This window comes from Sinocyclocheilus rhinocerous, unplaced genomic scaffold (assembly GCF_001515625.1).
Source record: "Sinocyclocheilus rhinocerous isolate Xijiao unplaced genomic scaffold, SAMN03320098_v1.1 scaffold659, whole genome shotgun sequence".
NCBI classification, from domain to species: Eukaryota; Metazoa; Chordata; class Actinopteri; order Cypriniformes; family Cyprinidae; genus Sinocyclocheilus; species Sinocyclocheilus rhinocerous.
Window position 1 is genome coordinate 1856430 of NW_015652995.1, and position 13882 is coordinate 1870311.

The following is a 13882-nucleotide window of genomic DNA, read 5'->3' on the forward strand; positions in this document are numbered from 1 at the left end:
AATAAATTCATATTTTTATTTACATTTTATCATTTTGCAGACGCTTTTATCCACAGCGACTTAGTCTAACGACTTGGTCTAAGTGAAGTCTAACGCAGTACATGTAGCAAGGGTTTTTGACCTACAGTACATTACATATCTACACGATGACCTACATTACATTACAATGTAAAAACTTTAATGTCTAAATTAATCCGCGATGTTTTCGTCTATACCGGCAACTATCGCCAGGATGCATATCTATGGCAAGCCGTTTTGACTTTTATTCCTTCACGGGATATGAATTCGCCCTGTAAATAGCTAATTATTAAGATATACATCGCTCTCCATTCAATCAGAGTTAGCCTAAATGTCTTTTTGATGGTATCCGTTATGTTTATTTAAATTTAATTGGGGATATTAGATTAATGTCGATCCATTTTGTTTATTTAGATTTTATATTATTCCAATATAGCTATTACAAACATTTTTAATAATAATAAAATAATAAAAAACAACCATTACATTTATATTAAGTAAGACCTCGCTAATAACGCCTCAGTCAGGTCAAAGAAATGTAGTTGCTTTTCATACTATCGTCTGATACAACACTCAAAAAAAGTCTCCCGAGAGAGAGAGAGAGAGAGAGAATGGATGGTTTATGTCTTTAGCCATTTATAATTGGTCTATCTATCTCCAGGGATTTCACTTGCATATAACACACAAAAAATAGAAATGGTCATCTTTGTGTTAATATGCCTTGTCCCCGACCGTGTGTGTATTTATTTGTTGGACATGGGATTAACTGTAAAAAACCCGGTATAACCCGGGATAACAGGTCTATCGGTTATACGGAACCCTGACTGACAGGATTGTTTATCTTCTTTTTATTTTTATATGGTATAAAAAATATGTCCGCATATTTTAGTAGGCCTATAACTTTTATACTCTGTCACGTATAGCAGAGAGTGAGAACGAAAAATAATATTTGATTCATGAACGAATTATTGGCAGAACTGACTATCAGAGGAAAAAATAAACACAATAGTTACACCTAGGCCTGTCACGATAACAACTTTTTGTTGTGCGATATATTGCCCCAGAAATAACAAAAGTCAAAACGGCTTGCCATAGCACAACAGTGCTGTATCCATTATTATAAGGATACAACAAGCACTGTAACATGATTGATATGCAGACGTCGCCCTGTAAATAGCTAATTATTAAGATATACATCGCTCTCCATTCAATCAGAGTTAGCCTAAATGTCTTTTTGATGGTATCCGTTATGTTTATTTAAATTTAATTGGGGATATTAGATTAATGTCGATCCATTTTGTTTATTTAGATTTTATATTATTCCAATATAGCTATTACAAACATTTTTAATAATAATAAAATAATAAAAAACAACCATTACATTTATATTAAGACTTTACCTCTCTAAAAACGCCTCAGTCAGGTCAAAGAAATGTTTTATCAGTTGCTTTTCATACTATCGTCTAATACAACACTCAAAAAAGTCTCCCGAGAGAGAGAGAGAGAGAGAGAGTGCTCTCGTAAGGGAATAGATGGATGTCTTTAGCCATTTATAATTGGTCTATCTATCTCCAGGGATTTCACTTGCATATAACACACAAAAAATAGAAATGGTCATCTTTGTGTTAATATGCCTTGCTTGCGACCGTGTGTGTATTTATTTGTTGGACATGGGATTAACTGTAAAAAACCCGGTATAACCCGGGATAACAGGTCTATCGGTTATACGGAACCCTGACTGACAGGATTGTTTATCTTCTTTTTATTTTTATATGGTATAAAAAATATGTCCGCATATTTTAGTAGGCCTATAACTTTTATACTCTGTCACGTATAGCAGAGAGTGAGAACGAAAAATAATATTTGATTCATGAACGAATTATTGGCAGAACTGACTATCAGAGGAAAAAATAAACACAATAGTTACACCTAGGCCTGTCACGATAACAACGTTTGAATACACTATTAGTTTAAAATCAGAGTATAATATAATTTGTGTAAGCCTATGAAACGCACCTATACCTCCTAATTACAGTTTAATTGACATTAAATACTAGCTTCAATGACAGCCCCACTTTGCGCATGTGCATTAAAATCCAATACTGCGCATGCTCGTCAAACATCCAATACGTATTGGATCTGATCCAGCTATGTCATCGTGCTACAGGCTGCAGCGAGGACCTCTTGGACGATTTTGCTAATTACTTCACGAACAAAACCACATCCATCAGCAGTCAGTTCTCAGTTCCACTCACCTAGGATCTCTCAGCAAACACTCACACAGCTGACCATCTTCTCCTTCTTTCCTCTTACAGAAGATGATGTCTCTTCTCTCCAGCCACCCTACCACCTGTCTTCTAGACCCAATCCCCTCACACCTCCTATTTCCCCTGCACATCTGCACACATCATCAACACGTCTCTTCTCACAGGCATTTTTCCTACCGCATTTAAGCAGGCTCGGGTAACCCCACTGCTTAAAAAAAAACCTACACCTCATTTGTTGAAAGTTACACGCCCGTGTCTCTCCTCCCTTTCATATTTCATAGAAAAATCACTTGAACGCATTGTTTTCAACCAAGTGTCTTCCATCCTCTCACAGAACAACCAGCTGGACAATAACCGAACTGGATTTAAAAGTGACCATTCCGCCATAAAACCGCCTTGATGTCAGTCATTGAAGCGCTACAGAGTCCAAATCTTCAGTTCTCATTCTCCTAGATCTATCTGCTGCATTTGACACTGTTAATCATCAAATTCTTCTGTCCACCCTCTTATCACTGGGCATCACTGGAACTGCACTCCACTGGTTTGAGTCTTACCTCACAGGTAGGTCCTTCAGTGTGGCTTGGGGAGGAGAGGTATCCAAAACACATCAACTGGTCACTGGGGTTCCTCAGGGATCAGTTCTGGGACCCCTCCTCTTCTCTATATACACTACATCACTGGGACCCATCATTCAGGTGAATGGTTTTTCCTATCATTGCTATGCTGACACGCAGCTCTACCTCTCATTTCAACCAAATTATTCAACGGTACCTGCTCAGATCTCAGACTGCCTGACGGACATCTTGGCACGGATGAAAGAGCATCACCTGCAGCTCAAGCTGGCAAAGACAGAACTTCTCATCTTCCCAGCCACCCCTTCAGTACAGCACCAGTTTACCATCCAACTGGGCTCATCAACGATTATCCAATCGAGTTCGGCCAGGAATCTTGGGGTGATCCTTGATGATCAGCTGACCTTTAAAGATCACATTGCAAAAACAGCACGATCATGCGGGTTTGCACTACACAGCATCAGGAAAATCAGACCCTTCCTAATAGAGCATGCAACACAGCTTCTCGTCCAGACCCTTGTCATTTCTAGGTTGGACTATTGCAATGCTCTTCTGGCTGGACTTCCAATGTGTGCAATCAGACTGTGCAAATGATTCAGAATGCAGCAGCACGTCTTGTTTTGAATGAGCCCAAGAGCCCATGTTACACCGCTTCTCATCTCTCTGAACTGGCTTCCAGTTGTGGCTCGCATCAAGTTTGAGATTAGTGCTTGCCTACAAAACTGCCAATGGCTCCGCACCCTCCAACCTCCACTCTCTCCTATGCATCTACACCAACCTCCAGAAGCCTGCGGTCGGTAAATGAGCGGCGGCTAGTGGTCCCATCGCAGAGAGGCACAAAATCACTCTCAAGGAAATTTTCTTTCACTCAAATTTTTCTTTCTTTCACATTGCTTATATTCCTCAACTGTAAGTCGCTATGGATAAAAGCGTCTGTCAAATGAATAAATGTAAATGTTCCACCATTTGTCTGTAACGATGAGGGCTGATAATGAAGGACACAGATGTGCAATGTGAAATTTCACAGTAGGAGAAAAAAATATATGTTGATTTAAAACTCCCACAAAACATGCTGAATATGTATCTTTGATTTGGTTAAATTGAGCTCTGTTTTCAGAGGTTAAAGAATGAATGGAGCATGTGCTGCTTTGCTATGTTGCTAGGATGCAGCTTGGGCATGAGTGACTTTTTTGCCATGGAAATTACAATGCTAATGACAAATTTGTGCATGGTGTTGAGCAATAATATCGTTTTAAGACCTAAGAATTTCCAAACACGGAAAGACTAAGCATGGATTTACAGTGGAATTATGAGTGGCAGAAGAAAGCGCAGAGAGACAGAAACACTTTTTTCTCCCACATATCCCAACAGCTGCGACACCCTTGCTTAAGGTGGATACATTTCTTTCTCTTACAGGGACTATGCTAATTCTTCCATTCACTCCAAATTATGTCTTTTTCCTTTCAGATAATCCCTCTATTTCTCAGCCACATCCCTCATTAGTCTTTCTGCTCATTCTCTCTATCTGCCTCTCTCTCATCTAATTTCCTGTCTTCAACTCTGTGTTCATCCTCTTGTTTCAAGTCTCTTTCCAGCTTCTCCTCTCATTTCAGCACAAGTTATTACTTTGTGGTCCCCACAAGCATTTCATTTCACAGTACAGTAAACACTAACATCTCCCCCTACTCCACACATCAATCTATACCTGAACTACACATTTCCAGTGTATTTAATGTCTGTTACTTATATGCACACCCTGTCATTAAAGTGGCCCCTCATTAGGTTACAAGAAGCACACAGTATCATAAGAACTCTTTTCAGGTCGAGTGTGTGAATTTCTGGGTGGCCTCATTGCAGACTGATTGAAAGGGGATGAAAAAGGTGGTGAGAGACACTGTGATGCCAGCCAAGACTTCGCTAGCTAGAGGCTAATCGTGTATCATTCGGAGGAATCTGTAAGGAGTCACTGACCATACATCGTCCCTTAGCAGTAAGTGAGAAACAGAAATACAGTGTCTGAGCACTGAAAAATCAGACAACAAGCCCTTAGTACGTTCTGACTAGTTGTTAAGATATCAGACAAAATTGATATTTTCGGACAGGATCTGGTGTCTGGGGCTGGCATAGAGACTTGATCTAACAGTCACAGAGCTTATTTTCAGCAATAATCCAAAAGCAAATGGAAAAATCCTTTTTGGTTTTTGGGCAAGCTAATTTGTATGATGTTAACTTATGGGTTGGCCAACAAAAATACTGCACACTGCAGCACTCTATAGCAAACTGGTCATATTGGGCAAAAAGAAGTACGTTTTAAAGCACCACCAGCAGAGCAAAGTCAAATGGCTTTCTGGTGCTGCCAAACATCTGTTGCCGTTTGGTTTGTAATGCTTAATCAAAGCAGAGCTTTAGGCCTACACTTAAAGGAATCCTATCTTTTATGCGAGAAACTGAGCCAGCTCTGTAATCAGGTGCCATTTAATCACATGACTTAAATACTGAATGCAAAAAATGATTCAGAATGCAGCAGCACGTCTTGTTTTGAATGAGCCCAAGAGCCCATGTTACACCGCTTCTCATCTCTCTGAACTGGCTTCCAGTTGTGGCTCGCATCAAGTTTGAGATTAGTGCTTGCCTACAAAACTGCCAATGGCTCCGCACCCTCCAACCTCCACTCTCTCCTATGCATCTACACCAACCTCCAGAAGCCTGCGGTCGGTAAATGAGCGGCGGCTAGTGGTCCCATCGCAGAGAGGCACAAAATCACTCTCAAGGAAATTTTCTTTCACTCAAATTTTTCTTTCTTTCACATTGCTTATATTCCTCAACTGTAAGTCGCTATGAATAAAAGCGTCTGCCAAATGAATAAATGTAAATGTTCCACCATTTGTCTGTAACGATGAGGGCTGATAATGAAGGACACAGATGTGCAATGTGAAATTTCACAGTAGGAGAAAAAATATATGTGGATTTAAAACTCCCACAAAACATGCTGAATATGTATCTTTGATTTGGTTAAATTGAGCTCTGTTTTCAGAGCAGGGAATAAATTGAGAACAGGATTGTTGTTTTGGGAAGAGATACCCTAAAGCAGACTGCTGTGTCAAAAGCTGTCAAGTTGGGGAAAAGAGAGACTTCAGAAGTCAAAAACACTGCAACACCCAAATATCTTTGTCCCTGGACCCAACATCTGTCTCACAGTGATATAATGTTATAAACATAGATGCTACTTTTTATAATTATGGGTTTAGAGCTCATAGATTACATTTTAAGGGGATGGAAAGAGTAAATTTAAAACATATTTACATACTGATTGCTTTGTGATAATAATAAATTATGATAAATTATTGATGTGATAAAAAACTTCAAAAGCCTCCTCGTGCACCAATGTCACATTTTCTATTCATTAATCAATCCAGTCCCAATTTGGTACTTGGCTCTTCTCACCTTCAGTAAAAACACTGCAACACCCAAATGTCTTTGTCCCTGGACCCAACATCTGTCTCACAGTGATATAATGTTATAAACATAGATGCTACTTTTTTATAATTATGGGTTTAGAGCTCATAGATTACATTTTAAGGGGATGGAAAGAGTAAATTTAAAACATATTTACATACTGATTGCTTTATGTGATAAAAAACTTCAAAAGCCTCCTCGTGCACCAATGTCACATTTTCTATTCATTAATCAATCCAGTCCCAATTTGGTACTTGGCTCTTCTCACCTTCAGTGCAACAGTTGTCCCATGAGTAAAGAGTGACATGCTTGTCTTTAACTTCTCAAATTAGGCCAGCCCTGCTAGAGCTAATAGCTTTTCGCTTAAGAGGCCATAGGAGCTAAAAACGCAATTATGTTCCCTGAATTCTCTCTTGGTGACAGAAGCTAAATGGCCATTTCTGTAGCCACCAGTCAATTTCTGGCCTACATATCGGCTGCCTTCTTTATCTGTAACCTGCCATTTATGGAAACACACTCTACGTGTCAGTGTCATTTGGTTCTGGAGAAGGACAGGCCAAATATAGGTACAGCTAAATGGCAAAGTATTGGGCTGAGATGCTTGTTTTTGCTTTGTGGAATATGCACTCTACTCAAGTTATTTTCCAATAATCTAAAAAACACAGAAATTGGATACATATTTCTAACAGGAAGACAATATTTAATATTAAATCATCTCATTATAGGGAGATATTATTTTTAAGTGTAATTTTTTTTAATGTAAAGGGTAAAACAAATTATATAAATACATTAAAGTGGCCCCTCATTAGGTTACAAGAAGCACACAGTATCATAAGAACTCTTTTCAGGTCGAGTGTGTGAATTTCTGGGTGGCCTCATTGCAGACTGATTGAAAGGGGATGAAAAGGGTGGTGAGAGACACTGTGATGCCAGCCAAGACTTCGCTAGCTAGAGGCTAATCGTGTATCATTCAGAGGAATCTGTAAGGAGTCACTGACCATACATCGTCCCTTAGCAGTAAGTGAGAAACAGAAATACAGTGTCTGAGCACTGAAAAATCAGACAACAAGCCCTTAGTACGTTCTGACTAGTTGTTAAGATATCAGACAAAATGGATATTTTCGGACAGAATCTGGTGTCTGGGGCTGGCATAGAGACTTGATCTAACAGTCACAGAGCTTATTTTCAGCAATAATCCAAAAGCAAATGGAAAAATCCTTTTTGGTTTTTGGGCAAGCTAATTTGTATGATGTTAACTTATGGGCTGGCCAACAAAAATACTGCACACTGCAGCACTCTATAGCAAACTGGCCATATTGGGCAAAAAGAAGTACGTTTTAAAGCACCACCAGCAGAGCAGGCTTTCTGGTGCTGCCAAACATCTGTTGCCGTTTGGTTTGTAATGCTTAATCAAAGCAGAGCTTTAGGCCTACACTTAAAGGAATCCTATCTTTTATGCGAGAAACTGAGCCAGCTCTGTAATCAGGTGCCATTTAATCACATGACTTAAATACTGAATGCAAAAAGCAGAATCCTTTCACTGTGGCAGCTCATACCTGGTGATCTCCTCCTTTAGAGCAGCCGGATCTGGTGGGTAGAACTTTACCCGCAGACACATGGTGAATGGAGGTTGTGCTGTGTTGAGAAAATTAACATGGTTGAGAACCACTGCCTCAATCAGTAACTTAATCTGATTTAGTACTTGCTGCCTTAATATAATACATACTACACACTGTGTAGTGTAATGCCTTAATCTAAACACCTTTAAAACAAGTTTACTTGAGAAGCAAGATTGCAATACATATTATACTATTTTGCAATATGTATAAATATGCAATATACCGGTTTTCACAGAATATATCCAGAATTAAGTTCATATTTCTTATCCAACTGACCTTTTTTTTCCCTGTTTTTTTTTTATGTAGACCTAACACAATTTTGAGATGTTTATCATTAAAATGGCTTTTTACATACACTGTAAAAATGCTATCTATGGTAACAATATTGCAATATTTTTGAATAGTTTTTAAGGCTTGATTTCTTTAATCGAATCTACCTGAATGAATCATGTAAAATATCCTAAATTATTGAATCTATGGCACAATTAATTTAATATTACTAGTGAAATGTGCTCATTTATTTTAAGTTGATTCTCAAATGTCTGTGATTTCGAGTAAAGCCTGGAAATTGTAAATTGTAGGTTGTTCTCTAATTTTGATCTCCACTGTATATTCTAATTTGTATACAGTACTTTGTACTTGTACTTCAATATTATAATAAAACTATTTTGGAGAAGTAATACTAAAAATGAATGATTCATGCTGTTTATGCCCTATAGTTTCAATTGGACCCCAAAGTACAAATTATGCAGGTCAAACAATTATACAAACAACTATACAATCTTTCAACAGATTACAGTTTCACATCTTGTGAAGTCATGACAATTGTGCTTTGTTTGTAATGAAAGTAACTTCAATGAGAAACTCCCCACTGTTTTATCATTTAATTGCTCCATTCTGGCAGCTAGCACACTATAAATAAGATCTGATTGATGATACTTACATTTCATCTGCTTAGAAATTGACTTGGTAAACTCCAGCCAGTGCTAAAACAACAGAGGAGAAAGTTTTAATTCCACACTCACTCTCTCTCTTTCACACACACTCACACACACACACACACTCACTCTCTCTCTCTCTCTCTCTCTCACACACACTCTCTCTTTCACACACACTCACACACACACACACACACACACACACGTACACACGTACACACTTATTACATCTATATTTCATCTAACACATAATTACTGTACACAGGAGGAGGTGGTCAGTGTGGGTAGATTTACAGAGATTTTATATCAGTATGAGTGTGAGATGGGGGCAGGGTAGATATATTAATCATTTCATCTCATTTCTTTCTTCTCCAGTGCGAAACATTAGCACATCTTCAACGTCATGCTGAGATTCTATCACTGCTATTGTATGCAGCCTCAGATAAGACAAATCAGCCAAACTGAGCAATTGGATTTGAGAAAAAGTATATTTGGGTCTTAGTGCCAGTAGGCTAATGTCTAGAAATAGCATCAGACTGGATTTGATTTCAGATTATAGTGATCTGGAAAGCTTTTTGGGCAAAATTTCTCAGACACATTATTGTATTCTGGACTGTCAGCTAATCTGTGCTATATTTTGCCAACTAGGAATATACTAAAGGGAACTGTGGGCACTCAGTAGACGCTAAGGTTGTCCCAGTGTGTCGTCTACAGAAGACTAGCATCAGTTAGATGCCCTCATTATTATTTATGTCACTCAATGCGAGAAGCTCCCAAAGGGGGTCAGTCAAAAAGACAGACAGGAAGAAACTCTAAAGTATGTGTACGTAAAGCTTGTGCACTGTCAGTGAACACAGATCAGCACAGATCTCTAATTCTAGAGATAGACTGTATTTCCTTACAGGAGCTATACTGAATGTTCATCTACAATCTTTAGATTTTTATATAATTCAATTATTTTTTATTACAATTTTAAATATACATTTCATATTTACAAAAATGTAATTTGTTAATATAAAATGTATTTTTAACATTTGAAACGGTATTGTTATTGTTAACTAAAGCTACAAAAAAGCATTTTCATGAATTGAAATAAAGATGAAATAAAATATTAGATTATACAAATATTGATTAAATAAACAAATATTAGATGAAAAACGTTAAACCTAAATAAAAAAGTAGAAATTAGAAATGTTGCCTTGGCAACTAACTGATAAAAAATAAGTTGATGTACTAAAATTGCTATAACTAAAACTAAAATAAAAATGTTAGGCTAAACAGAAATTCCAAGTATTTAAACATTGAATTTTTTTGCTAATAAAAAATTTCTTGTTTTAAGCAGTGTTGTTATTGTTAACTAAAACAATTCAAATAAATTCTGTTAATTGAAATAAACCTGAACTAAAATAGAATATTAGATCATTCGGTCTCTTTCAGTGACACTCCCTGATTACTCCTGAATGACCCTCAAAGTCAGTCTGGATCTGGAGGCAGGATCAGTACAAACATAGCCCACCCATAATGCTCATGAATTCATCACTTATTAGGCATCACAACCAATATGCTCGAAGAAATGAAAGCCACTTCAAGGATCCTGACAGATGCAGCTTTCTCATAATAAAGAAGTTATGGATGTGTATGCTGAGATGATTGGTGCTCCGCATTACCATTGACCTTGGACTGTTCGACACAAGCCTCATGGTGGGACACTCACCCGTTGCTTATCCGGATCTACATATCTAATGCCAAAATAGTCTTTCTCCAGTAGGTTTAGATGGTGGCAAATGAGGTCGAACAAATACTGGCCTTTGGCATCCCTCTGAAAGACAAAGAGAATAACAAATTATCAATAGAGAAGATGATTATCATTTGTTTGGGCATGTTGTTTATTTTTGATCCAAAGAAAAAAGGTGGAAGAACTGAAGACCAGCCAAATAAAACAAAAATTTAGTGAACTGAGTAAAGCAGGGGATTTTAATTACTATTACTCTGATAACAATTCATTTGGAGAGATTCTGTATATCCAATATTAATTCAGAGAGATTTGCAATTTCCATTTCTCTTCCATGACCTTTTGTAGTCATATAATATAGAATTTATTTAAAGGGGTCATATGATGCGATTTAAATTTTTCCTTTCTCTTTGGAGGGTTACAAGCTCTTGGTGCATAAAGAAGATCTGTAAAGTTGCAAAGACTAATGTCTCAAATCCAAAGAGATATTCTTTATAAAAGTTAAGAGTCAGCCACACCTACCTAAAACGGGGGGCATAGAGGAGAAACAATAATGTACAGTATGTGGAAAATAATGTGTTTTTTTAACCTTAAACCGCATAAACACATTTCATTACACCAAATACACAAAATAATGTTCTTTTTAGCAGCCTCATATGACCCCTTTAAAAAATTCCGGAGACTGTAGGGATGAATTTCTACTTGTATGCCAGGTAACAAACAGACGTAAGCATTATTAGTGTACAAATGTCTCCAATAAAACCACAACAAACAGACTGATTTTATCACAGTGATATGCAGCATGTTTTACTCCACAAATGCATCATCTACCTGATTAAATATTTTAAAGCAGAGCAAAGCTAGAAACATTTCTATTCTCTATAGTAATTTCCATTTTTAAATGTTTTTAAATGTATATTTTCCAAGCCTGGAAAAACCACGACAGAAAACTGAGAGTCTGTCATTATTTCTATCATTATTTTGCTATTCTTAATAGGTCATTTGCAACAGGACACAAATTCTACAATGTTTTCATAGTCCCACTGTATTTGTCTAGGCTGCAGTCTAAACTACTCCATATCCGTGTACCAGTTCAACTCTTCATACAGAGAAAATGAGCTGGGAGAAAAAAATAAGATTCCATAAACCTGAAGTCACTTTTTCTGTCTCACCCCACCTCTATTATCACACTCATTTGAATTCGGAATCCATTTTCCCTCAAACAAACAATATCACAGCTTTACGCTGTAGCAGTATTTTTTTTTCTGGAATTGTACGTGATCAGAGTTTGAATTGCAAAACAAGACAATTCACCCTAAGTAGCAAGTCTTCAGGCATGAGTGATTTATTCTGGATTAAGACTTACTGCAAGTACTTGGCAAGCCATATGCACCCTAGACAACTCATTCTGTTACACTGAGCTTTGGACAGTACGCTTACAGTAAGTGTACAGTCAAAGGTATTATAGCTGATCAATGAGAATCATGGGAATGAAACTCTACTTTGCAATTAAAAGTCAAACTTGCATTTCTTTGAAATTTCAGGTTGATCTTTTAACTGAATAGTTGCCCCTGTGAATCACTGTTTACATGCAACCTAATAATCTGTTAATAATTTGACTGTTAGCTTGATCTGAATGATATGGATCCAAATGGTGGTGTAGATCTTACGGAATCACTCCACATTAAACAGCGCCAAAACGGCATTTGTTGTTTGAATACTGCCATACAATGGACAGAATTTGAAATCTGAGACTTTGTTTCATATTAAAAGTACCAAAGCAAAATGCTTATTGCGATATATTGGATGGGAAGTGCCCTTCAACGTTCCGTCCATTAACTGAAAACAGGCTAGACTAATCGATTCTTGGGATTTAAGAATCGATATCGTTCCGTAAAAATGAGAATCGATTAATATCGAGATATCGATATTTTTAACCCAGCCCTACTTAAGAGTTTCTTTCACTCACACACACACACACACACACACACGTATACAGAAATGGAAAACATACACTGAGGAGAGCATACACATTCTGCATCTCACAAAAATTCACAAAAAAAAATCCAGTTCTAATCTCAAGTTCTCTGCATGACAATTATGAAAATCTTTCAGTAGAAAACTTTTATGTTTCTATTTTGGGTAAATGAGCAGATGGAGGGCAGTGAACCGTGAGCGCATGCGTCTACCTGATGCCAAATAGAACATTCTGTGGGTGTCTAGAGACGACTGGATATCTGTGTAACACACAGCCTTCACGCAGGACTGCTGGAACCCAATAAGACTGCCAAAGGGGACAAAACAGGAGAAAGACGTGCCCCTATTTGAGAACAGGTCAGACCACCCCCACAGAGATGCAGAGATGTGCAAATCTCAGCAAGCAGATAAGGTGAATTTTTATTATTACCACCAATGTGAGAATTAATAATAAAAATAATAACAATAATAATATTATTATTATGCCATGATTATTTTGTATTATTATTTGTATATAATATTTTTGTTATTTATACATTAAATCAAATTATTATTGTTGTTATTGTTATATAGCACCTTCTTAGACTATATAATAACAAGCATTCATAAAAAATAAAGTAATAATAATAAATATTACTACTACTACCATTTATTATTATTATTATTATTATTATCTGACATGATTACAATATTTATAAATTAAATCTAATTATTATTATTATTATATTAACATTTATTATAATCAAATTAAATTATGTTTACATTATTGTTAATAATAAACTATTATTATTATTTTTATTATATGATCAGGATCCGCACATTAAATAATGCATTAGATAAGGTTAATAAATTGAATAGACATGATCTTTTGAAAATAGATAAGCCCATTAAAAAAACAAAGAACATTTTCAGTAAATACTTTTCAAATCACCGTGCAACTTCAGTAATATATTATTATATCGGGACTCATGGATCACCCATTTAACAGTTCATCTATTGCCAAAATAATTATTGCAATATTGCGTACTACTTCCTGTTTTCCATTGAGAACCAACACATGTTGAATGATATTCATTAACATGAAGTTTTTCACCTGGAAAGCAATTTTTCAGGATCCTTCGATGAAGAGAAAAGAATACCATTTATTTGAAATGAAAAATCTTTTATAACATTATAAATGTCTTTACAGTAACATTGGATCAATTTAATGCATCTGTGCTTAAAAAAAATCTTACTGATGACAAACTTTTGAACATTAGTGTGTTTGTGTGTGTGTGTGTGTCTGTGTGTGTATTGTTTAAGC

General features: G+C 36.6%; 1 protein-coding gene across 1 annotated transcript in view; it reads right to left on the minus strand.

The window, feature by feature from the left end:
- Positions 1–13882, minus strand: part of LOC107715193 (FERM domain-containing protein 5-like) — a 115487-nt gene that overhangs the window by 20173 nt on the left and 81432 nt on the right. The window contains exons 2-4 of the mRNA XM_016521250.1: positions 10585–10689; positions 8876–8918; positions 7870–7948 (exon numbers count right to left, since the gene is read on the minus strand). Of these exons, the coding sequence (XP_016376736.1) occupies positions 7870–7948; positions 8876–8918; positions 10585–10689 (227 nt within the window). The remainder of the gene's footprint in view (positions 1–7869; positions 7949–8875; positions 8919–10584; positions 10690–13882) is intronic.